The following is a 27141-nucleotide window of genomic DNA, read 5'->3' on the forward strand; positions in this document are numbered from 1 at the left end:
CAGTTTGTGTGGCGGTTTTCTAATATGCTTGTGCTATTGAAAGCATTATTTATGAGCTCAAAAACCTTTCAGGTGATGCGTTTTTTTTTAAAAAGCTGATCTGCTTTTGCAGCTGACAAATGTATCCTCAAAAAACGCAGCAAAAACGCTGTGTGTGAATGTAGCCTTAGATCAGGAATAAAACAGCCATTTATAGGACATTTCATAACTTTCCCAAATTCCTATGAAAAAATATTCAGCACATTCTGCATTGCACTACTGTCCCCAATTTATTATATATTTTAGGAGTCGGTGCACTTTACACCAACTCCGACTCCACCAAAATGAGCTCTGACTCCACGACTCCGACTCCACAACCCTGGTCACAAGCCCTCAAACAAAGAAGAACTGCTTACATTTTTGCACCAGGAGTGGCATAATGTCACCCAAAAGCAGTGTGAAAGTCTGGTGGTCATTAACACTAGAACTACTGGACTTGTGACACCTATATAGAAATACATGGTGCAAAGTAGTCAAAATGACTACCTCAGTAGTTGTAGTGTTAAAAATCATGGTTATTTGACAAAATATTGATTTATGAACTCTTCCTGTGACATGTTGTCAATAGTTTATAGAATAAAAGAACAATTTACATTTTACTCAAAAATATACCTAGAAAGTGAAAAATCAGAAAAACTGAAAATTTGGAAGTGGTCTCTTAATTTTTGCCAGAGCTGTAACTGGAAGGTGTTACCAGTGTTATTTGTGATGGCCGATCTCTGCTCTCCTGATCTCACTGCAGATCTGTGTGTGAGTGGATGGATTAATCTCTCCATCCACTGTTTCGGTGTATATCACACTGCACTTGGAGGACATCCGAGTGCAGTCCGAGGTTTCACACGCAGCCATAGACTTGTATGGGTGCAGATTTCCCAATCGCAGATCTGCTCTGCCTCATTAAACAACATTGATCTGAGTGCAATTCAATTTTTTCCTCGCATTGCATTCGTTCGATTTATACGCTCAAGTAATGGAGGCCTATCTGACATCTGCAGATTCTTCTCAGCTTCAATCTCACAAGCTGCCTTTGTTAAAAAAAAAAAAAACATATTGAGGGAGACTCGCAGATAGGGTCAAACCGAGTAGTTGATATGAAGTTATCAGAAGGCTCACTTGTAGTAGTTGTGAATGCCACAAACAGTGTATAAATGTGTAGCAATGGCTGACCAAATAGATAGAGATATTCACAAACAAAGATCACAATTTCTATCTATTTGGTCTTGGATTTTCTTCAACAGCAGCACGGCATTTAATCCTTAACCTTGATATGTACCATTCAAGCAGCAATTGTTGCAATACAGCAGAGCTGTGAGAGCTGCAGCTGCTAACAGGTTTGTAAGAAGACAAAGTTAAGTTCTACTCTTCTGTAATTCATTGCATGCCTCACACTGGTAACACCACCTTTGATTTAAAATAAGCAGTGGAGGCAGATTTTCATGCAGATGAATGTCCGGTCCATATCCTTTAACCCTTTCATAACTGGGCAATTTTCCATGTTTGCTCTTTTGTTCTTCTTCATCCAAGAGCCATAAATTTTTTATTTTTCCATTCACATGGGTGTATGAGGGCTTGTTTTTTGTGGCACGAGTTGTACTTTTGAATGGTATCAATCAATCTACCACATAGTGAGCTGTAAAAATAAGAACAAAAAATCCAAGTGCGTCAAAACTGCAAATGTTTTCTTTTATTTACCATGTTCAAAATATGGTTAAATTGACCTGACCATATGATTCTTCAGGTCAGTATGAGTGCTTAGATACCAAACATATATAGTTTTGATTTTTTTTGTTTATGTGTTGGAAAAAAAATTCTGAAATTCTTCGGGATCCGGGGCTGTGTGAGGGCTTATCTTTTTTTTTTGCAACCTGAGCTGACATTTTTACTGATACCTTTTCCGGTAGATACAATTTTTTGATCACCTCTTATTGCATTTTATTTTAATGTTGCAGAGACCAAAAAAACATAATTCTGGTGTTTTGATTTTTTTTTTCAATAAGCAGTTAACCAAATTATTTTATATTTGAATAGATTGGACTTTTACAAACGCAGCGATAACAAATTAGTTTTTTTTTGTTTTATTTTTAATGTTTGAACTTGTTTTTTTTATTTCTTTTTCATATTTCTAAAAAGCGAGCGCTCATGTGTATAGAGAAGTCAGGAGAGAAAGTGGTCAGCTGAATGGTTGGCCGAACCATCTAAAGTGTACGGGGATATTATACTTGTACTTTCTGTCCCTTATAAAGAGCTTATGGCAGCCTCATTATCATAAAAGGCAAGATTACAATTACAGGTGTAACCTCTATACAACTGATAACGCAGGACCCACTAATCACAATAGGGGATGCCTCATCTGACCATGCTCCCATTCCCTTCACAATGACCTTTTCACGGGCTTAATCTGTTCTTTGCTGTTTACATATACGTAAACTTTCTGAGACAATAGGTTAGGCCCGTTTCACATTGCGTTTCAGTGGCTTCGTCGGGACATATGTCAGAAATCCCGCCCCTTCCTCACAAAACGTGTTTCGGACGTATGCGCCGACAGGGCCATTGAGTATAATGGAGCAGACAGAGCAAGCGTATGCTCTATCTTGCACCATTTTTGGGTGTATACGCTTTTTGCGGGCAGACACCCGAACGTAGTTTTCTACCTCTGGGCATCCGCCTGCAGAAAGGGTATAGACCAGAAAATGGTGCAAGGCAGAGCATACTCTTGCTCTGTCTGCTCCATTATACTCAATGGCCCTGTCGGCGCATAAGTCCAAAACACGTCTTGTGGGGGGAGGGGCGGGATTTTGGACGTATGCCATGACGGAGCCACTGAAATGCAATGTGAAAGGAGCCTTAAAGTCTAAAAACCCTCAGTGACCGGTGGGAAAATCGTTAAACTTTTATTTTTTCATTTTAATAAAGATTGTGATGTTGAAGAAGAAGAAAAAAGCCAAAAACAATATGTCATTTTAAAATCCAGGAAAGGATTGTGCAGTTTTAGAAGAAAAGCTCCGCCGCACCTACCTTGAAATGCTTTGGCGTCACCATAATGAACTTGAAGAACAAAATACTTAATCCCGGAATTTCCTCCAACTTTGAATCCAACATCTAAATCAAGATAACATACAAATAAGTAAATGGTAAAGTTTACAGAATGTAAAACATAAAGGAAACAGTTTTATACCAGAAGACAGTGCCGTCCTTTATTCAGCAATTCTAATTTTCACATCTTCATTCACAATGACAAACATCGCGGACAGTTCTGCTGTAGGAGTCTATCAAATTTTATCTAAACACATTTTAGAAATCTCAAAGGTCAATAAATCAAAATTGTGTCGAGTAAGAATTAGAAAAGAGATGGAGTATAGGAGTATAGGCTCGAGAGCCAACTACCAATTAAGTAAATCAGGTGATGTGCATCTCTGTAATGAGGAGGCGTGTGGTGTAATGACATCAACACCCTATATAAGATGTGCTGAATTATTAGGCAACTTCCTTTCCTTTGGCAAAATGTGTCAGAAGAGAGATTTGACGGGCTCTGAAAAGTCCAAAATTGTTAGATGTCTTGCAGAGGGATGCAGCAGTCTTCAAATTGCCAAACTTTTGAAGCGTGATCACCGAACAATCAATCGTTTTCATGGCAAATAGCCAACAGGGTCGCATGAAGCGTGTTGGGAAAAAAAGGCGCAAAATAACTGCCCATGAATTAAGGAAAATCAAGCGTGAAGCTGCCAAGATGCCATTTGCCACCAGTTTGGCCATATTTCAGAGCTGGAACATTACTGGAGTATCAAAAAGCACAAGGTGTACCATACTCAGGGACATGGCCAAGGTAAGGAAGGCTGAAAAACGACCACCTTTGAACAAGAAACATAAGATAAAACGTCAAGACTTAGGAAATATCTTAAGACTGATTTTTCAAAGGTTTTATGGACTGATGAAATGAGAGTGATTCTTGATGTGCCAGATGGATGGGCCAGAGGCAGGAACAGTAAATGGCAGAGAGCTCCACTCCGACTCAGACGCCAGCAAGGTGGAGGTGGGGTACTGGTATGGGCTAGTATCATCAAAGATGAACTTGTGGGACCTTTTCGGGTTGAGTATGGAGTGAAGCTCAACTCCCAGACCTACTGCCAGTGTCTGGAAGACAACTTCTTCAAGCAGTAGTACAGGAAGAAGTCCGTATCGTTCAAGAAAAACATGATTTTCATACAGGAAATTGCTCCATCACATGCCTCCAATTACTCCACAGCGTGGTTGGCCAGTAAAGGTCTAAAAGATGAAAAAATAATGACATGGCCCCCTTGTTCACCTGATCTGAACCCCGTAGAGAACCTGTGGTTCCTCATAAAATGTTAGATCAACAGGGAGGAAAAACAGTACACCTCTCGGAACAGTGTCTGGGAGGCTGTGGTGGCAGGTACACGCAATGTTGATCGTAAACAGATCAAGCAATTGACATCTATGGATGGTAGGCTGTTGAGTGTCATAAAGAAAGGTGGCTATATTGGTCACTAATTGTTTTTGGGTTTTGTTTTTGCATGTCAGAAATGTTTATTTCAAAATTTTGTGCAGTTATATTGGTTTACCTGGTGAAAATAAACAAGTGAGATGGGAATATATTTGTTTTTTATTAAGTTGCCTAATAATTCTGCATAGTAATAGTTACCTGCACAAACAGATATCCTCATAAGATAGCCAAATCTAAACAAAACCAACCCCCACTCCAACTTCCAAAAATATTAAACTTTGATATTTATTATTATATTTTGAGTCTTTTGGGTTGATTGAGAACATAGTTGATCAATAATAAAAAAAAATCCTCTAAAATACAACTTGTCTAATAATTCTGCACACGGTGTATACATACTGTATGTCCTGTTAGGCCCCTTTCACACATCAGTTTTTTACTGTGAGTCACAATCCGTTTTTTCGACGGATCCGCTGCAGATTGTGGCTAAACTGATGCGACGGATCTGTTTTTTGATGGATCCGACTAGCTGGGGGCTAAATAATACTTGGCGCATGCTCAGTTAAAAAAACGGAATCCTTCGCCGGATTCCGTCATTTGACGGATGACGACAGATCCCACGCCCATAGGCTTCCATTGATAAAGAAAATCCAGCGCAATTCTCAGGTCATTTAAAAAAGATATATTCTCATTTTATTTTTTTAAAGTTGTTAAAAAAATAAGCAGCAGATTATAGTGATAGAACAACGCATTTCGACGCTATGTCTTATTCATGCTCTATCCAAGAACAAATGCCGGACTAGGCTTCCATTTAAAAAACAACGGACGGCCACGGATCCGTCGCTGTCTGTTTTTTCGACGTACACAAAAACGTTACTGTGGCTATCTCCTCCATCCGACGGACAAACATTTTTCGACGGATTTGTCGAACGACAGAAGAAACGACAGTCCATCCGTCGTAATCCGTTGCGAATACAAGTTACATAGTTACTAAGGTTGAAAAAAGACCTAGGTCCATCTAGTTCAACCTTCCTCCACCAGTTCTACATTTGGTCACTAAGTCATTTATAACCAACAATGTTGTGTGTACTGAGGAAATCATCCAGCCCTTTTTTGAAAGCTGTTAAAGTATCTGCCATTACTACCTCTTGTGGTAGGGCATTCCACAGTCTGACCGCTCTAACTGTAAAGAACCCTTTCCTATTTAGCTGCCGGAATCGCTTTTCTTCCACTCGCAGTGAGTGCCCCCTGGTCTTTAGTATTGTTTTCGGAAGAAATAAGTCACGTGCCAGTCCTTTATATTGACCACACATATATTTATACATATAAATGAGATCTCCTCTGAGACGTCTTTTTTCTAAGCTAAACATATCTAACTTTTTCAACCTGTCATCATATGGGAGGTCTTCCATTCCTTGTAGTAGTCTAGTTGCCTGCCTTTGAACTGACTCTAACTTCTGAATGTCCATTTTAAAATGTGGAGTCCAAAACTGGACCCCATATTCCAGATGTGGCCTTACAAGTGATTTATAGAGGGGTAATAATACGTTGGGATCGCGGGATCTAATCTCTCTTTTTATACACCCTAGAATCTTGTTTGCTTTTGCAGCTGCTGCTTGACATTGAGTGCTGCTGCTCAGCTTATTTGTAATGAGAATACCCAAGTCCTTCTCCTGTTCTGTAGTCCCGAGTTTACTTCCATTTAATGTATACGCAGTTATAGGATTACTCCGTCCTAGGTGCATTACTTTACATTTATCAACATTAAATCTCATTTGCCAAGTATCTGCCCATTCTGACATCTTATCTAGATCTTTTTGTAATATTATACTATCAAGGTCAGTTTTTAATATCCTACATAGTTTGGTGTCATCAGCAAAGACTGACACTTTACTATCAATCCCATCCACAAGGTCATTAATAAAGAGATTAAAAAGAATTGGTCCTAGCACAGATCCCTGCGGCACCCCACTGCTGACTATGGCCCATTTAGAGAATGTTCCATTTATGACTACTCTTTGTTTCCTATCTTTTAGCCAATTCCTTACCCAGTTGCATATAGTTTCCCCCAGTCCTTGCTTCTGGAGCTTTAGTATAAGGCTATTATGTGGTACAGTATCAAATGCCTTTGCAAAGTCCAAATAAATAACATCAGCTGCATTACCAATATCCAGGTTTGCACTTACCCCCTCATAGAACCCCAACAGGTTGGTTAGACACGACTTATCTTTCATAAATCCATGCTGTCTGTCAGTTATTATATTATTTTCTGCAACATATTTTTGCATGTCATCCCTTAAAATGCCCTCAAAAACTTTGCATACTACTGATGTCAGGCTTACTGGACGGTAGTTGCCTGGATCTACCCTCTTACCTTTCTTAAATATTGGTACCACATCAGCAATCCTCCAATCCTGAGGCACCAACCCTGTTACAAGCGAGTCTAAAAAGATGAGATACAGCGGTCTGTCAATTACGGAGCTCAATTCCCTCAATATTCGTGGATGAATGCCATCTGGCCCTGGGGATTTGTCAATGTTTAATTTACTCAGACGTAGGCGTACTTCTTCTTGTGTTAAATTAATTATATCGGGTGGTGAACTTTGATTTTTCACTTGTTGAATGATGTCTGGTACAGTCAGTTCCTTGGTGAACACAGATGAGAAATGCCTATTTAATATCTCAGTCTTTTGTTTGTCCTCTATAACTAACTTGTTATGATATTTTAAGGGGCCAATACTATCCTTTGTTTTCCTTTTGGCATTAATGTATTTATAAAAGATTTTGGGATTTATTTTAATGTCATTGGCGATTTTTGTTTCAGTAGCTAGTTTTGCTTGTTTGATTTCTTTTTTGCATTGCCTATTGATATCTTTATACTCCTGCAATGCTATTTCTGTATTCTCAGCCTTCAAGATTTTAAACGCCCTTTGTTTTTGTTTTATTATACTTTGTACAGTCTTATTTATCCATAGTGGTTTCTTTTTATTCCGGGACGTTTTATTACCAGAGGGTGTAAGTTTTTTACAGGACTCTAGCAATATATCCTTAAACTTTCCCCATTTATGTTCAGTATCCCCAGTTACCATGACCTTGTCCCAATCTACACATTTAAGTTCTTCCCTTAATTTGTTGAAATCCGCTTTCCTAAAATTCCAGGTTTTAGCATTTCCCCTTTGAAATGTTCTATTGAATATTACGTTGAAGCTTACCATATTATGATCGCTGGTGCCCAAGTGCTCCCGGACCTGTAGATCTGAAATTGTATCCGGTCTATTTGACAGGACCAAATCTAGCAAATTATCTCCCCTCGTCGGTTCATCTACCATCTGAGAGAGGAAATGGTCTTGAATGGTAGATAAGAACTTACAGCTTTTAGCACAACCAGAAGATTCTATGTCCCACTGAATGTCTGGATAGTTGAAATCCCCCATAATAAGAACCCGATTATTATTATTAGCTGCCTTTTCAATTTGTTCCAGCATTTCACCCTCTATTTGTTCAAGTATGTTAGGAGGCTTATAGCAAACTCCAATTAGCATTTTTCCATTATTCTCCTCCCCATGTACATTTACCCATACTGACTCTACATAGTTGCTGTTCCCCCCAATGTCATCATTCAACACAGGTTTTAGGTTAGATTTGATAAATATACACACCCCACCACCTTTTTTGTCTTTCCTGTCCCTTCTAAATGTACTATAACCCTGTATGTTTGTCACCCAGTCATGGCTTTCATCCAGCCAGGTTTCCGTAATGCCCACCACATCATAATCCATGGTTGACATAAGAGTCTCCAATTCATTCATTTTGTTTGCAAGACTTCTTGCATTTGCCAGTAGACATTTAATCCTATTAACACCTTTATTACTCCTAGCCTCCCTACGTTCCTTGCATGTCCCATTCCCCCCTAATCCTTCATTGACCCCTACCATCTCACTGTCTCTATCTGCTCTATCTATCCCCTTTTTTGCTCCACTACCCTCCCTCCCCCCAGATCCTAGTTTAAAAGCTCCTCCATCCGTCTGACCATTTTCTCCCCCAGCACAGCTGCACCTTCCCCATTGAGGTGCAGCCCGTCCCTACCGTAGAGCCTGTAGCCGACTGAGAAGTCAGCCCAGTTCTCCATGAACCCGAACCCTTCCTTCCTGCACCAATTTCTAAGCCACGTGTTTATCTCCCTAAGCTCCCGCTGTCTTTCTAGTGACGCTCGTGGCACTGGTAGTATTTCTGAAAACACCACCTTGGAGGTCCTGGACTTCAGCTTCTCTCCTAGTTCCCTGTAATCATTGTTAAGGACCTTCCACCTGCCTCTAACTTTGTCATTAGTACCAATGTGCACCATGACCGCTGGGTTTTCCCCAGCCCCACCCAGCAATCTGTCTATCCGATCCACAATATGCCGAACCCGAGCACCCGGCAGACAACACACTGTTCAGCATTCACGGTCTCGGCGACAGATGACCCTGTGTGTCCGCCTAATTATAGAGTCCCCTACCACTAACATCTGTCTGGGCTTTGCTGCACTCCTATTTCCCTCCTTCCTACAGCAGTTGTTTTCCTGGTTGCTAGGAACAACGTCCTGCTGTAGTGACCCTAGTCCTGGCCCTTCATTCCTGATATCAGCCAAACAGGCATATTTACTAGGTTGTGCCAGGTCCGGACTAGGCTCCCTGACACTTTTTCCCCTACCTCTTCTTCTAACTGTTACCCAACTACCTACCTCTGGGTCCTGATCTTCTCCACCTCCACCCTCCTCCATATCACTGGCCCCAGCCAGAGAAAGTTCAGTGAGCTCTAAACTCCTCTCCAGGTTTGCAATGCCCCTGAGTGATGCAAGCTGCTTATTTAGATCAGTTACCTTGGCTCCCAAACACGCAACATGCTTGCATCGAGTGCAGACATATTCACCCTCAAACGGCTGCTCAAGGCATGCATACATCTGACAAGATACACACCTGGTAGCATTGTCCATGGAGGACCTATCAAATGGGGATAAACAGTAAAGTAGAAAAAAAGTATATGAGAAAAAAAAGGATCCAGCGTCATCGGTCTCCGGATCCATTTTTTTTTCAAAATTAGACGGATTGTGACTGATGGCAAAAAACTAATGTGTGAAAGGGGCCTTACGATGCTGACTCGGTTTACACATACTATTACTGCACACTTTCACACTTTTTTGGCGGTACAAAAAGTGTTTTTTCTTTGTGGCAAAAAAAAAAAAACTAACAAAAATGGCGCTGCCGGTTTTTGTTTTTTGCAGCTTTTTCTAGATTTTTTTTGTCATTTTCCAAAGGAAGCATGTTCTAGGTATTTTATTTTTTTCAAGAATTTTCTTTAGAGACCTCTATATAAAAACCTATAAAATAAATGAGTAAACACAGAAAAAAAAATCTTTAAAAAAAAAAAAAACAAGCATTTTATTTTTTACAGCTAAACCCCTCCAAAGGGTAGACTTAGCATTACTAATTTCCTAATACATTATTTCAAATAACCCTAATGGTACTCATCGTCATCGTATTCTAAATAAAAAGACCACTGACAAAATACTAATTTCTCCTAAAGGCTTAAAAAAATCCTTTAGGCTATGTTCATATGTTGCTTTTTTGCTTCTGGCAAAACATGCTCTTTGGCAGTAAGTTCTTGTGCGCACGATGTGTTTTTATGTGTTTTTTGTGCAGTTTGTGGCCCACATCTGCATGTCTATCCTTCTCCCAGCAAAGTCAATGAGATTCTGTGCGCACGTTGCTTCTTTTTTCCTTGCAGTTTTGAGTGCAGAAAAAATGAAGCACCATGTCAATTCTTTTTGCCTTTTTTTCCTGAGTTTTTATCCCTTCCAGCCGCTGATTTCACAAAAAACACATGGCACAAAAACGCACAAAAGAAAATGCATGCTTTTTTTTGTGCATGTTTCTGTCACCAGGTGCAGATTTTGGCACAGAAAATTTCTGCACCAAAAATTCAGTGTGCACATACCCTAAAGAAGTTTATACAAAAAGCACTAAATTTTTGCTACTTTTTGGTACATTTTCGTTGCCTTTTTTTTTTTTGCTGTGGATAATATATGTCACATGTCTACAGAACATATTTAATAAAATTCGTTTTATTCACCAAAAACACACGGTTGCTCTTTTTGCGGTATTTTTGCAATTCCTCTATAGTAATGATGCAAAAATCCTGAAAAAACTGACATCATGAGGCAAAAAAAAACAAAACAACAATTTCCAATTCAGTCGGGAAAAAAAAAATCAATCATGTGCATAAGATTTCATAAATCTCAGGTTTTGCTGGTAGTGTACAAAGCAGTTTTAATTTGCATAAAAAATGCAACGCGATAACATAGCCGCGGATAAAAAAAACACTGTCCCTTTCTGTTTAAATCAAACCTGCCTATTAGTAGAAAAATGTCATTTTTATTAAACTCTATCATCATGAGGATACATAATCTGCACAAGAATACAGTCTATGGGTTATATCAGGGGGTTGTCTGCGTTTAGAGAATACAAAAGGAACAAATTGTAAAAAAGTAAAAGATATTCCCAGCTACTCAGAAAGCAGAAAAGCCTTATGTACACGCTGTGGTTTTTTATGCCTTTTTTTTAAAATCTGCCCCAAAAACTGCATGCCTCTCCTGAAGCCAGCAAAGTCTCTGAGATTTCTGAAGTGCGTGCCATGGTTGCTAGTGGCGGGTTTCACATCTGCGGTATTTAGCCGCAATGCCGGATCCGGCACAAATGCGTTTCACTTCAATGCATTTCCTATTGACACGCGGCAAGTTCCGTTCACATGCGGTTGTGTATGACACACGCAACCGCATGTGACCGGAACTTGCCGCGAGTCCATAGGCAATGCATTGAAGTGAAACGCATTTGTGCTGGATCCGGCATTGCGGCAGAATACCGCTGATGTGAAGCCCGCCTTATTTTTCAGTGCAGATTTTCATAAAATCTGCAGCATGTCAATTGATGGGGCGGTGTTTTTTCCAAGTTTTTTAGCCTTTCCAGCCATTGACTTCACTAAACAAAACGCACGGAAAAAAAAATTGCACCAAAATCAAATGTGTTTTTCTGCCAGAAGGTGCAGATTTGATGCAGAATATTTCTGCGGCGTGTACAACATTGCCTAAGGCTGTGTGCCCACGCTGTGGGGTTTTTTTGCTGCATTTTTTCAGGCAGATTTTAATCAATATGCAAAGCAAAACGCGTCCCAGCTAAGTATATGAGAATCTTGAAGTTCTGTGCCAACGGTGCAGAATTTTTCCTTGCAGATTTTGGTGCAGAAAAATTTTGGTGCAGAAAAAACTGCACCAAACAGTTGGCATGTCAGTTGTTTCGGTGTTTTCCCCAACATTTTCTCCCATCTCAATGCATAAAAAATTGCACCAAAAAAAGCATAAAAAAGTGCATTTTTCCTACCAAGGGATGCAGTTTTAGGTGTAGAAAATCTGCACCTAAATCTGCAGCGTGGGAACATACCCTAAGGATGTGTTCACACAGGGCTGCTTTCCCAACACATTTCATCCTTCCACTTTCACCAGGAAAAAAAATGGATCCCGTCACTTGGAAATCAGTCTTGATTAGTTATGCCCTCTACATGCACATTTTAGTGATGACATAAACTTCTTCCATTTACATCAAATCTTTTACTTCTCTTTCAACATTTTACCCAATAAAGACTATTAGGGCTGCAGCACTGTTACTGAGCACATGGGTCAAATGTGTGTGACGTACCCTCGGAAAATCTTCCAGAATGGAAATCAGACATCAACTAAGGACGTAAAGATTCTAGGAAATATATAAATAACGATTGATTCCCATCATACGGCCAGGAAAAGAAAAAATAACAGCCATGCATCATCTGTGACATAGAATTGGCTTTATTTTTGCTATATGCATTTTTTAACTTCAAAAGGATTTTACCACTACCCTTTTCACACAAATGTCACGCGCAACACAAAGTAGGCTTGTAGCACAAAAGTCCAGGGATTCCTTGCAGTAAAAAAGCTTTTTGGCCTTGTACTCAGTGACGCCGTCCTCCCATTCTGGATTTGATTTCACTTAATATTTACTACTAAAATTCGTCTCACTTCAAATCAATGGAGCCCATAGAAGTCTATGGAGCCAGCCAAGCATGCACACAAAAAATACAATGTTTCAGTTGCATAACGGCCTTTGTCAAGCAAGAGTAAACATTTTTTTTTTTTTTTTTTTTATTTTGGCTTGACAAAGGCTATTGGGCAGCGAAAATGTTGCTGTTTTTTTGCTAATCTGTTGATGTAAAAAAGATGATTGACGTAATATTTCGGTACCCTAGATACTGTTAGATCTTCTCATTGTTTGGAGAAGTGTCACTTAGAATAAGCACTGAAGTCTAACTACTAAACATTAAAATGCATATTGGTCATTTACGACTATTAAAATGAATACAACCATTTTTGTTGCCTTCTATATTGAGGGTTTGAAATTATATTTTTGCAGGTTTTGTATTGATCAAATTGTAAAAATGTGCAAAAAATTAATTCCTTTATAAACATTACATAGTACATCTTCATGAATGCACAATTCTCACTAGATAAGAATTTATATACAGTGCATCTCAATAAATTAGAATACCATCAAAAAGTTAAAATATTTCAGTAACACAATAGAAAGTGAAATGCATATATTATATAGAGTCATTACACACAGAGTGATCTATTTCAAGTGGTTATTTCTGTTAATGTTGATGATTATGGCTTCCAGCCAATGAAAACTCAAAAGTCATTATCTCTGAAAATTAGAATAATTAAGGCTAAGTTCACATTTCCGTTGATTTGTATCAGTCACATGCGTCGCTTGACGCATGTGACTGATGCGCTGTTCAACGCTGTACAACGGATGACAAAGAACAGAATTCTTTGTCGGATTCCGTTGTGTGCGGGGGGCGGAGTTCGGGGGCAGAGCCGAGCGGGGGGCGGGGCCAGGCGCTGAGGATGTCAGTGGAAGTGCTGCGGTCTGCATGGCTGGGGACAGGTGAGTGTATTTGTGAGTGAGTGAGTGTGTGTATGTGCATGTATGTATGTATGTATGTATGTATGTGTGTGCACATGCAAAGTGCGGGAGGGGGCGGAGCCGAGCAGGGGGCGGGGCCAGACGAGGGTGTCAGTGCTTGTCTGCATGGCTGGGGACAGGTGTGTGTGTGTGTGTGTGTACATACATGTGCGGAGTGCGGGAAGGGGAGGGGCCGAGCGGGGAAGTGTCGGCCTCCCTGCACACGTAACCAGCCTAAATATCGGGTAACAGCAAAGCACCCGATGTTTACCTTGGTTACCCGATATTTACCTTGGTTACGGGCCTACACCGCTTAGCGCTGGCTCCTTGCACCGTAACCAGGGTAAATATCGGGTAACCAACCAAAGCTGGTGACGTGTGCAGGGAGCCAGAGAGCATGCGCAGCGAAATCCGACGGATCTCGCTGCTCAAAAAACGTTACATGCTGCGTTCCTCCCGCCCGGCGGTCAGTCGTTCCACGACTGATCAGTCGGGCGGAGGGTGCAACGCAGCATCATCAGTCACAATCCGCTGCTCATACAAGTCTATGGGAGCAGCGGAATCCGCTAAACGGATTCCGCTGTTTACAAGAGCAGCGGATTGTGACTGATAGATTTTAGCGGAAATGTGAACTTAGCCTAACACAAAACACCTACAAAAGCTTCCTATGTGTTTAAAATGGACCTTTAGTCTGGTTCAGTAGGGTACACAATGATGCCGAAGACTGATGACTTGACATGTCCAGAGGGCAGTCATTGACACACTCCACAAGGAGGATAAGCCACAAAAGGTCATTGCTAAAGAAGCTGGCTGTTCACAGAGTGCTGTATCCAAGCATATAAAGGGAAAGTTGAGTGGAAGGAAAAAGTGTGGTAGAAAAAGGTGCACAAGCAATCGAGATAACCGCAGCCTTGATAGGATTGGTAGGAGTGAGTTTAAAAGCTTGTGGGTAACATTCGCTTTCGCGGGCAGAGCAGAAAACATAGCTGCCCTCGTTTGCGCCGGTGATGTAGTTGCACAGGCGCAAGATTATGGTCGGCGCTGTGCATGACCTCACCATCGCCATGCTCGTACCAGCCCATAATATCGCGCCTGCGCATTTAGCTCACCGATGCGAGCGAGGGCAGCTATGTTTTCTGCTCTGCCCACAATATGGCAGAGCGAACTGTGCCTGCGCGAGCCGACCTAACTGAACAGGCGTGAGATTTGAAAATGCGACAAGGATGATGACGGAGGCGTCATCCCATCAATCAAGAAAGGAGGACGGCGATCAGCGACAGGAGCAGAAAATGAGCCCGTCCATCTGGCCAACACAGGTAATTAGCATACCTAACGGCCAAGTTTTATAAAGTTATTTTTGGGGTCTGGGAAGGGGGGGGTGGGGTCAGGGCCAAAGTGCACCTTCATTAAATGCAGCCAAGAAGCTGGAGAAGGTGATTCTTTTAATTTAATAGGGAAAAATCTGGTGACAGGTTCCCTCTAACAGTACCTTGAAAATGTGAGGCTTCAAGCAGGATGTTCTCAGATGGAAGAGACCCCTGAGCTTTGAGTATCACAGAGTGTTATCAGCAGATTGCAACACAGATACAGAGAGACTGCAAGAGTCACAGAAAGGCATAGATTGCTTAATTGTGAACACTGCCCTTGGGAACCGAATGATGAATGCCACACAACTCCAGGTACATTTAAGGAAAGTGAGAGGCACCCAAGTGTCACATCAGACAATTCAAAACTGTTTACATCAGCATACTCTTCATGGTAGACGACCTGCAAGGTACCTGACCACACCACCAGGCACCATTTCCGCTGGGCGAGGAACCAGGGAGCCTCAGTGCTGTTCCCTGATGAAAGTCGATTCACGCTGAACAGAAATGATGGCCACCAACAATATTGGAAATGTCAAAGAGAGCGATATGCATCAGCCACTGTTGTCACCAGACGAGCCTTTGGTGATAGTGATGTTACAGTGTGGGCAGATGTTTCTAGTCACTACAGAACTGTCCTACACTTTATGAATTGTAGTTACAAAACCCTACTACTTGAATAACATCATTAATCCAGTCATTGTGCCTCTGCATGAACAACACAAGCCTAATTTCATCTTCATGGACAGCAATGAGCCAAGATCATCGAGGTCGCATACTTGGGGAACGGCTGCTGGAGACGGAGGTACCTCAGATGGAGTGTCCTGCACTTTCTCTAGACCAGAATCCCATAGAAAAATTACGGGATCAGCTGAGGTGCCAGGTATAGGCTCGTAACTCTGTACCCCAGAACCTCAATGACCTGAGAGACACCGTTTAAGAACAGAGGGATGCCATGCCTCAGCAGACAATGACTCCACTTGTAAACAGCATGAGATGTCGTAGTCAGCTGTAGTTGATGCTCAAGGACATGACAAGTTATTGAGACGCTGACATTTTTGGGGAGTATACCAAACACTGTTGTTTGCTTTTGTTTCAAATTGTTTGAGATGAGGAAATCACCATTCCATGCTTCTACTTAAATGCCCTACTGTTATGATAAAATATCATTGTAGTGTGAACTTTTTTGATTTCACCCGGAAGTCAAATATCTCTGTGTGAGTAGTGTATATACATAAACCCAGTTTTATAGAATTTTTAATGCCAGTTGATCCAGTTAGGAGGGTACGCTCAGAGGAGATTAAATATACAATTTTACGTAACTGAGCATCGAATGTACTCTGTGCTGGTAATATTTGCCCTCTCATTCAGTAAGCTTAAAGAGGACCTATGTCACTGCATTGCAGAGATATTCACATTTGTCAATTTTGGCACTATGTGAAGTCTCTGTTTTGCAGTTCAACTAGGTGCTAACAAAGCAAAAGAGAAAAGAGTGATAGAAAAAGGAGAGTGTTAGAAACAGGAGAGCTCACAGATTTCTAAAATGGATTAGAATGAGTTGTCCAGTTTTTAAATTAAAGTCTACGGTCACTATCTGACTACAGACTTCTGAATCCTTACAGCGAGTACACTACACAGTATGTGATCAGGAGTCTCTGGTGCATTTGGTGAAAGTAGGTGGTCACATGACCACAAGTATGTGATTTGTATTCATGTGGTCACGAGCTGACAAGACATATTCAGCCTCACTCAATTCAAGTGAATAGAGCAAGGCTGAGCACTTGTAGTTGGAATGTGGCCGGAAGCAATCTAGCCAACGACACTGGAGAATCCTGACATTGTGTGGTGCGCATACTGTAAGTATTCAGACTGGACAGCCCATTTAAAATCTATTATTTTTTTAGCAAATGACAAGTCTTCATTAAATCTGAGAAACAGCAGCTGCGCACTTTTGTGGTTTGTTTCATAGAGATCTGCATAGGTTACTATATTATTTATACTTCAATAAAGAGTCCAACTAAAGGTGTTCGTGACGTTCAGGGATGAAATTTTAACAGTACCTACATTGTAGACCTGGAACACACTTAGTGCTCAGTGTTAACACTAGAACTACTGGACTCGTGACACCTATATAGAAATACATAGTGCAAAGTAGTCAAAATGACTTCCTCAGCAGTTCTAGTGTTAAAAGAACTAGCTCTTAAAAAAGTAGAGCTGATTTAAAGATTACATCAACAGTTTTTATGGCTCTAGTTCATCTAAAACAAATTAAGCACCTATGCAGATTATAATTATTGAATTAAAGGGCTTGTCCACTACTTTTACATTGATGGCCTCTTCTTAGGATAGGTCATCAATGTCTGATTGGCTGGGATCCGACACTTGGCATCCCCGCCAATCAGCTGTTGTCGGTGCAGCCACCGGAGCAGCAGGCGGACAGAACTACTCAGGTGTGGAGCTGCCCGTCAACTGATAGTGGTCGTGGCCGGGTACTGCACATCTGCCCTCAACACAAATCAATGAGGTGGATGTGCTTTGCGCGGCAGCTATCAGAAGACGGGGCAGCTCCGGCACTGAGTATTTATGACCGCTTGCTGCCGGTATCAACAACAGCTGATCTGTGGGTGGCCCAGGTGTCGGACCCCAGCCGATCAGACACTGATTGCCTATCCTAAATTGGATTAGAGGGCATAGGGGACCTGACAGGTTCCATTTAATATTTTGTGACCACAGCTTCCATGTCAGCATATTTGTCTCCACAGTTACATTCTACTACAAACCCCATACAGTGTGATTCTGCAGCCAGGCGCTACCCTCGTCCATGTGTTCCCTCTTCTACCATTTGTAGGAATGGTAGAAGATTGGGAGAAAGGAAGGAATAACAAATGACTACAAGTTTAAACTACAGTCTTATTTTCTGCACACATATAGATACATAGAACAGCAGACAAGCTGTATACCCAAAACAGCAGTAATAATAATCAAGACAATCTACAAAATAGCTTAATTGTTTATATTACATGTAGTAAAACAAAAAGCATATGGCTGCAAATATGAACAAAGGTTTAATGGTATACATGTCAATAATTATAATAAAATAGAACAGCTCCGTACCTTTTGGAAGCTTGGTCGGTGGTGCGTTTCTTGCCCAGGCATACATGATGCTAGATTTATCTGTGCAGGGTCCAGCGCCACAGTCCCTAAATAAAACATCTGTGTATTTATATTTGATGCCAAATCATACATGTATACATTTGTACAATATTAATATAGGCTAACAGTTGATTGGCCCATTGTGGGACGCTAAACCGGATGATAAACAAAGAATAAATTGTAATTAGCAATGAGCTGATCTCTTTGCATGACCCTAGTCAATGGTCCAGGTCGTTACTCTCTGGCCCTGAATACAAGCTGCAATTTCATGAGCTTCTGGATGCCCGGCTTGTCTTATAATTAGCTGGATTGGCAAGACGTCCCCTTTGAGCCATACAGAGGACGTCATGCCAGGCCGGGGAATAAAATGTTGTGCTGGAGAAATTTGAGGAATTTTGCGCAGCTCCTGTCCACAGCCAGAGAACACTGACCTTAAAGGGGTATTCCCATCTCCAAGATCCTATCCCAACTTCAAGTAGTTGTAATATTATTAGCAAATACATCCAGTTACAAATGTAGTATAGTTCTCCTGATAAGCTGTCAGTTACCTTATGTGCAGGGCATTGCAGTAGCTTAGGTATCGATGGTTACGACCACTACCAACTAACTGTCCCTATATGCGTGGCCATAATCAGGGATACCTAAGCTACCTTTCTCTTACCTCTGCACATGAGGTACGCAACATGGCTATATCTGGAGAACTATACTACATTTCTAATTGGAGGTATTTGATAATATTTTTATTATTGCACCCACTACATATTGGGATAGGATTTTGGAGATGGAAATACCCCTTTAACTGTGTACCGGGGTTGCAAAAAGTGATCCGCTCATCTCTAATTGTAATGTAAAAATTCCTAAATGTGACATATGTTCTTTAAAGCATATCTCTGGTGCTCAGCTTGAAATTTACGAAAATTGTGCTTAAAGAGTAAGGGGTACTTTACACGTTCCGACATAGTTACCGATATATCGTCTGGGTCACGTCGTTAGTGACGCACATCCGGCACCGGTAACGACATCGCAACGTGTAAATCCTAGGTGCGACGATGAATGAAGCGTCAAAAATTGCTGATCTGTGTCACGTCGTTCAATTCCATAATGTCGATACTGGCGGCGGTACGATGTTGTTTGTCGTTCCTGCAGCACCACACATCGCTGTGTGTGAAGCCGCAGGAACGACAAACATCTCCTTACCTGTGTCCACCGGCAAAGCGAAGGAAGGAGGTGGGCGGGATGTTATGTCCCGCTCATCTCCGCCCCTCCGCTTCTATTGGCCGCCCGCTTAGTGACATTGCGGTGACGCCGAACGCACCTCTCCCTTGAGGGAGGGATTGTTTGGCAGTCACAGAGACGTCGCCGACATGGTATAAAGCGATAATGTTTGCTATAGCAGCTATCACCAGATATCGCATGTGCGACGGGGGCGGGTGCTATCGCGCTCGACATCGCTAGCAATTGCTAGCGATGTCGAAACATGTAAAGTACCCCTAAGACTGGACTTAAATTATTGCAGCCCTTTACCTTTAAACCAGTTGAAGAAAAAGAAAGAAAAGAAATTACATGACTAACTTACTCCAACAACCTATCTGGTTTTCTCTACAGAGAACATGCTAATAAAAAAGTCCTGTGATCACAGCAGCATCTGCACTGTTTCAGGGAAGCAATCTGCAGTGAGATGAATGAGCAGACTGCGTGTAACGTGAACCAACAGGGTAAATGTGGACAGCTGCACCTCTGCTGTATATTAAAAGGCACAATAATGACTATAGCCTACAGTTAGTGCGTTAGGAAACAAGGTCTGCAACAAAAATGGCCAAGCCGTGAACAGAAACACTCCACTCAGATAGGAGTTTGATATGAGATAAAAATTAAAAAATTCACAGTGCTTAAGACATACACTTTACATAGTTATATAGGTTAAAAAAGACTTAGATCCATCAAGTTCAACTTTCCTCCACCAAATATATATATTATCACTAAATCATTTATAACCGACAATGTTGTGTACTGAGGAAATCATCCAGCCCTTTTTTAAAAGCTGTTATAGTGTCTGCCATTACTACCTCTTGTGGTAGGGCATTCCACAGTCTGACTGCTCCAACTGTAAAGAACCCTTTCCTATTTAGCTGCCGGAATCGCTTTTCTTCCACTCGCAGTGAGTGCCCCCTGGTCCTTAATATTGTTTTCAGAAAGAATAAGCCATGTACCAGTCCTTTATATTGACTACGCATGTATTTATACATAGAAATGAGATCTCCTCTGAGACATCTTTTTTCTAAGCTAAACAAATCTATAATTTTACAACCTGTCATCATATGGGAGGCCTTCCATTGCTTGTAGTAGTCTAGATAGCCGCCTTTCAACTCACTCTAACTTCTGAACATCCATTTTAAAATGTGGAGCCCGAAACTGGATCCCATATTCCAGATGTGGCCTTATAAGTGATTTATGAAGGGGTAACAATACGTTGGGATCACGGGATCTAATCTCTCTTTTAATACACCCTAGAATCTTGTTTGCTTTAGCAGCTGCTGCTTGACATTGAGTGCTGCTGCTCAGCTTATTTGTAATGAGAATACCCAAGTCCTTCTCCTGTTCTGTAGTCCCAAGTTTACTTCCATTTAATGTATACGCAGCTATAGGATTACTCCGTCCTAGGTGCATTATTTTACATTACTCTAAAGCATTCCTACCGTAAAAGAAAAATAATCAGGAAAGATATTCCTTTGTTATATATCCAAAATATTATATAACGCTTTCTAGTGATATGAAAATTTGACAGCTATAATACAGCAGTTTCTGAGGATTCCTAGCTTCCAGAGCATCAAAACTGTCTACTTATGCAAGCATGACATAATAAGGGTTCATTGAGTCACCAAAACCCTTTTTTCTGCTGATACATAGGGGTCAGGACGGTATAACACTCAATGATCGCACATTGATGGCTTGGTTTGGAAATTCATCTGAATAATAGCTGAAGAATAACTTGTATTACAATTTGTATTTTTTGATAGCAATATTAAAAAAATGAAACTGGAAAATCAGAGCAGGAAACTTAATGCAGAAAATATTTGAAGGGCGATTTTCACACTAATGGCTTATCAAATATAATTGGCTCATTAAAATATAAAATAAAAAAAATGAAGGAAAGAATAAATAGGTTTAATTCGACCTTAACAATGAGTAGGTTCCTTTCCTTTCTAAGAGATGATCTTACTTTAAGGAAAAATAACTAATTTGGTAAGTGGCAAAACGCTACTCTGACATAATACTTGGTCCTAGTTTACCCTTTTGCACTGAGGAAGACCACCCCATAATTTGGACCTTTCTAATTTTAATAGTATTTACCACTACAGACACATCTGATGAAGGGTATTTACTCGAAAAGTTACTTCTTTCTATACTAACTGCGGTATAATCCATGGAAAGGAGATATTGTGAGTTAATGCTAATTAACCCTCTCCACGTGCCTTGTGGAGCCTCCGCGTGACTTATGGTTTTATAAATCATATTTTTTTGTCGTTGAAAAGCACTTTTAACTGCCTACAATGGCAAAAATACAGGAATTTGGGGAAAACCAGCAAAGAAGCAAAGTTTCAATATAGAACCTAGGCTAAATATTGATAGCATCAAGAAAAACAGATCTAATTGTATCACAGATATGGGAGGTAGAATTTCATCAAGTTGTTGCACTGATCATTTTCAGGCCAGATTCACACATCTGACATTCATAATCTGAATCAGTCATGTCCAGCCCGGATTGCGCCATTCCTGAAGTCAACTACCTTATATAAGTCTATAAAGCTGTGCAGTTATGGTCAATAGAACCACGACTGGTTCGACCATGACTTAGACCATGAATGTCGGAAGCGTGAAATAGGTCTAAAGGGGGCTTTACACGCAACGACATCGCTAACGAGATGTCGATGGGGTCACGGAATTCGTGATGCACATCTGGCCTCGTTAGCGACGTTGTTGCGTGTGACACGTACGAGCGACCGCTAACGATCAAAAATACTCACCTAATTGTTAATCGTTGGACACGTCATTCAAATCCCAAATATCGTTGATCGTGCTGGACGTAGGTTGTTCATCGTTCCTTAGGCAGCACACATCGCTACGTGTGACACCCCAGGAACGATAAACAACACCCTACCTGCATCCTCCGGCAACGAGGTGGGCGTGACTTTTCTGCGGCTGCTCTCCGCCCCTCCACTTCAATTGAACGCCTGCCGTGGACGTCTCGGTGACACCGCACAAACCGCCCCTTTGAAAAGAGGCAGTTCGCCGGCCACAGCTACGTTGTTAGGCAGGTAAGTATGTGTGACGGGTACTAGCGATATTGTGCGCCATGGGCAGCGATTTTCCCGTGACGTACAAATGACGGGGACGGGTGCTTTCACAAGCGACATCGCTAGCGAAGTCGCAGCGTATAAAGCGCCCTTTACACTCAGCAATTTAGTACTTTTAATAAAGTGCATCACTTGGTGTCCAGCATTACATATGGCTGAAGTACAGGAAAACCAGCATTTAGATAGATCGCACGCATATGACAGACAGGCACAAACAGTCTCAATTTGAGCAAGAGTCTATCAGCAGAGGATGCCAGCAAGCACAAATAAATTCTCCTCTGATATACATCTGTAATTCATTTATCTGTCTGGAACAGTTTTCTGGCTTCTACTTAGATCCCCCTCCCTCTTTTAATCAAAGCCGTAATTGGATCAGATATTGGCTAACATGCTATTACTACATACAGTATGTGGCACGGTGCCAAAGTTTATTTTGCATTTACCTACAATGTCACGGCTTTAGTATTATCTGTTGAATCACTTGGCAAATTTCTCCTGTCTACTCTCATTTAGGCATAGCATAAACAGATGCATTTAAAACATCTAAAAAACTAAAAGAGAATGATTTACGGAGAGAGATGTACAAGTGGGATTCCACCGGCATCGATTAAAAAAAGCCATGTGCTAGACAGTGTTACTAAACATGCCGAAATGAAAACTGCCAAAGCGATTAACACATTGATACAATGGCTTATCGCGGTATCTGAAGAAGCTAGCATCGAAAGGAAAAAGTGACTTAAACACAGATGGCAAAGTAAAGATGTCAGAAATTATCTAGATCTAGTGAAATTGTTTTTGTTTTTTTTATTTAATCATTTTAATGTTTTAAAATGGTTCATACAATTAAAAATATCTGGAAATATAAATTTCTTCTGAGTATTTTACTATTTAATTAAACTATTTGCGATCATTCCTAGTCTTCAACCACTAACTGACGGTGGGTGACAACGAGTGACGAGTGAGCACTACCATGCTCGGGTGCTCGGTACTTGAAACGAGCAGGTCGGACGGGCTCGGCTAGAGTACCGAACATCAAGCATAATGGAAGTCAATGGGAAATGAGCATTTTTCTGGAAGATCGTACGGAACAATGCTCAAGTTTCCCGTTGACTTCCATTATGCTCGGAACTTAAGTCAATCTCGTCGGAGAGTCCGGCCTGTTCATTTCAAATACCGAAAACTCGTAGATAGTAGTGGTTGCTCATCACTAGTGACAAGCACTAGTAAAAAAGCCACAATGAGCAGTAGTACAACACAGATTTTGAGAAATCACAAATAATTAGATCACATTTTCAATGCAGGGAGGGAGAGAGAACTGAGAGGTCATTCTGTGTTGAGCACTTCATGATGAAGACGTGTGTAATTGAGAGGTATCATGTATCAATTATTTTGGAGGAAAACACAGCTCAAAGGTCTCCTTCATACATCCGGCGTCATCATTGTGTGTCTGTTTATACCATCAATGTTTCATCTGTGTGTCCTTTTTTACCATCCATGTGTTATCTGTGTGTTCGTTTTTACCATCAGTGAGTCATCTGTGTTTTTCACAAATGGATAATTAAGTACAGAAATTACAAAGCTTCTTCTATACTTTGCAATGTTAAACACGTAGAGCACATGGAAGGCATATTGATGCCATCTGTGTGCTGTATGTATTTTTCATGGAGCCATAGACTCGTATTGGCCTTTTTTCGTCCATGTTGCGGAAAAAAATGGACATGTCTAAGTGTGGTTTGCGCTGACACACCATTTATCTAAAAACACATACATGTGAAGAGTACTATAGGCTACAATGAGTACGTGTGGTGTCCATGAAAAAAAAAAACAAAAACGTTTACCACACATACTGGAAACACGAACGTGTGAAGGAGGCCTTGTCCATAAATGGTCACATCAAAGAAAAAAAAAAAAAACCATGGATTTTATAAGCAAGAAATCCAGAATCTTCACTTCACCCAAAAAAATCTTAAAGACCTTCAAAACTAGTCTAAACTAAAGATAAGCGAACACTAAATTTAAAAATCAAGGTTAGGGGTTTGGATGATTTACGTGCAAGCAATGCTGTGCTCAGGTACGTTAGGCGCTGAGCCATGTGCGAGCCGCTTGCAGTGCTTCAACGGCGCACACTGGGGGGTAACAACAGCATAATCAGATGTAGTGCGCAAAAAAAAAATAAAAAAATCAGTGACTTGATCCAGGGTTCGGGTCAAATCTTGAGCCTGTGGAGCTAGGCTCGGTTGCTGATGGCGAACCGAGCCTCGACGAGACCGCCCATCTCTAGTCTACACTGGCAAATGTAATTAGGACTGCGAGCCACATGATAAACATTTAATATTGGATGTGCAGCTGCTAAATAACATGATGGATGATAAAAAGAAAAATAACCCTAAGAGTGATTATGAACAGCAGTTGAATCTTTGCTATTGAAACTATTATTATGGTTACCTTTATGGCAACTTTGTTCCAATATTCTGATTCTTAAACATTGTCATTTCTCTGTTTATTTTGCAAAAAAACAAGAAACACTAGTCCAAAAACTCAGTGGATGGGTGCATAATTTAGATGGAATGACCACTTCCCATCCAAACCTCAACCCAAGAAACTAAAGAGGTGGAAAATTTAAGAGTAGACTGGTATGGGCTGCGGTGGAGCTACTATTTCATGTGAACAAGCTGCAGTCCTCGTTACAGTCCATGGTCAAAAGTGGCGCACACAAATCTTTCTAACCTTGGACAACCCTTTAAGGAAGTGATTTTAGGAGTCTAGTGCCAGTCAGCCAATCATCTTTGGCCTGACTATATTCCCAAGTTGGATCATTTATATATATTTTTAATAAAAGTTAACAAGAATGGAACTTGAGATTCTCTTATGAAAAATGTCATAGAATAAATAATTTATTTAATAAGATTCTAGATCGAACACCTAATCTACAGGTAATAGGGCCTAGCCTAAGTGTTAATTTCAGTCGGCAGCCGGATAACTCGGGTGAATGAACGCTTACTCTCCAGATCATATGAATTATACACTTTAGAAGCAGTATAGTAGGAGGTTTCGACCTGTCTCACAGAATCGTGAGTTGGCATTACAAAGAAGGACTCTTTAATCCATCCCTCGCAGACCTCTGCACCTAGTTTCATCCTTTAGCTATAAAGAGGCAAGTCTATTTTTTACATGAAACAACTGTTGTGTGCTAAGGTCATCAATATCGCCGCAGCACTTCATTCACTTCTAAAGAATATAGAAACTGTGGGAAATACATCAACGATCCTGGCATTAACACCAAACTGATCTAGTCTAATCCTCCTTTATCTGAAGATTACCGTGACGGGATAAGTCTAAAGCATGGATCTGGCTTGTCTTTGAACTATTTTTTTTCTAAGCGCACAACGGTTTTAGAATCATAAGCTTCATTCAGTCTGGGAAGTTTGATAAAAGACTTAGCTGTCTCTTTAAATATAGTCGTTCATGTTGGTAAAAAAAAAAAAATCCTATATCTTCTCCTAATAGTCATATTTCACCCTTCAGTTGTAGTTGTGATCGGCATCCTCATCGTGCTGTGCACAATGGCTGTGATTACAACAAAACTCTACAGATTTATGAAGGTCAAATGGCCGTCATTTACACAGATACAGTAACATGTCCACACTTGTCAGTTCCCATAACTATTAGGCTATGTCTGCATGCTGCGTTCTGGTTTGACAACAAAAAGCACCCTCTGGCAGACTCTTGATAAATGTAAACACTACGTTTGATAAAAAAAAAAAAAAGCGGTAAAAACGCATGCATTTTCAATATGCTTTCATTGCGTTTGAGCTGCGTTTTGGATAGTGTGTTTTTAAAGGAGAAATAAAATATGATAGGGTAGGATTTGATAGATAGGTATAATACAGAGATAGACGGATAGATAGAAAAAACAGATAGAAAGAATAGATAGAATAGGACTGCCCACTGACAGCAGACAGAGCCATGATCAAAACCTTGTCCACAAAAGGTATAAGTAGAAAGACAGTTGCCAATATTCAGTATGGACCCTGCATCAGCGTCCTCAAACCCTACACGCGTTTCGACGTATAGTCTTTTTTTCCCATTTTCTCCCTTGCAAAAAGACTACACGTCGAAACGCGCATAGGGTTTGAGGACATAGAACACCTTGGGCCAGGAACAGCTATATATTGTTTATTTGGATGAACTGGGTTCCTGCCTCTGCTATTCACTACTAGGCATTTACTTTCCATGATTCTGCTATTTACTATTAGACATTTACTCTCCATGCTGCACACTCCTACATCTCTTCCCTGGTTGGTTTTGTTCCATATGTACAGCCTAGAGGGATATATACAGTGTGTCCACCCATATCCTGTCCACCGCCATTAACTTGAGAACAGCGGCAGCTATAGTATATAAACTATAAATACAGAAATGCTATGATATGAAACCAATGACCCCCCCAAAACATTGAATGCTGGTCATGCATAGGGCGCTCATTTAACTTTGATGTTCCACCGTCAGCTGCAAAGTACATCTGGACTCTGGACAGTATACTGTATCTTGCTGCACATTGTGCAATATGGTTGGTGACACATTTGCACAAGCATCTGAGATACGTCATCGTAGGTCCTCCAATGTTGGTGGAGGGGTCGCATACACCTGCTTTTTGATGTGACCTCACAGAAAGAAGTCCAATGGGGTCAGGTCAGGAGAGCGTGGAGGCCACTCCATGCACCCACCATACCCAATGA

The 27141-nt window shown here is 40.8% G+C and overlaps 1 protein-coding gene across 5 annotated transcripts in view; it reads right to left on the reverse strand.

The window, feature by feature from the left end:
• PAM (peptidylglycine alpha-amidating monooxygenase) overlaps positions 1 to 27141 on the reverse strand; it is a 280372-nt gene that overhangs the window by 128069 nt on the left and 125162 nt on the right. For all 5 annotated transcript variants that reach the window (XM_075325058.1, XM_075325057.1, XM_075325056.1 and 2 more), the window contains exons 6-7: positions 18009 to 18094; positions 3055 to 3138 (exon numbers count right to left, since the gene is read on the reverse strand). In XM_075325058.1, the coding sequence (XP_075181173.1) occupies positions 3055 to 3138; positions 18009 to 18094 (170 nt within the window). The remainder of the gene's footprint in view (positions 1 to 3054; positions 3139 to 18008; positions 18095 to 27141) is intronic.

The sequence above is a fragment of the Anomaloglossus baeobatrachus genome, chromosome 1 (genome assembly GCF_048569485.1).
Source record: "Anomaloglossus baeobatrachus isolate aAnoBae1 chromosome 1, aAnoBae1.hap1, whole genome shotgun sequence".
Taxonomy (NCBI): domain Eukaryota; kingdom Metazoa; phylum Chordata; class Amphibia; order Anura; family Aromobatidae; genus Anomaloglossus; species Anomaloglossus baeobatrachus.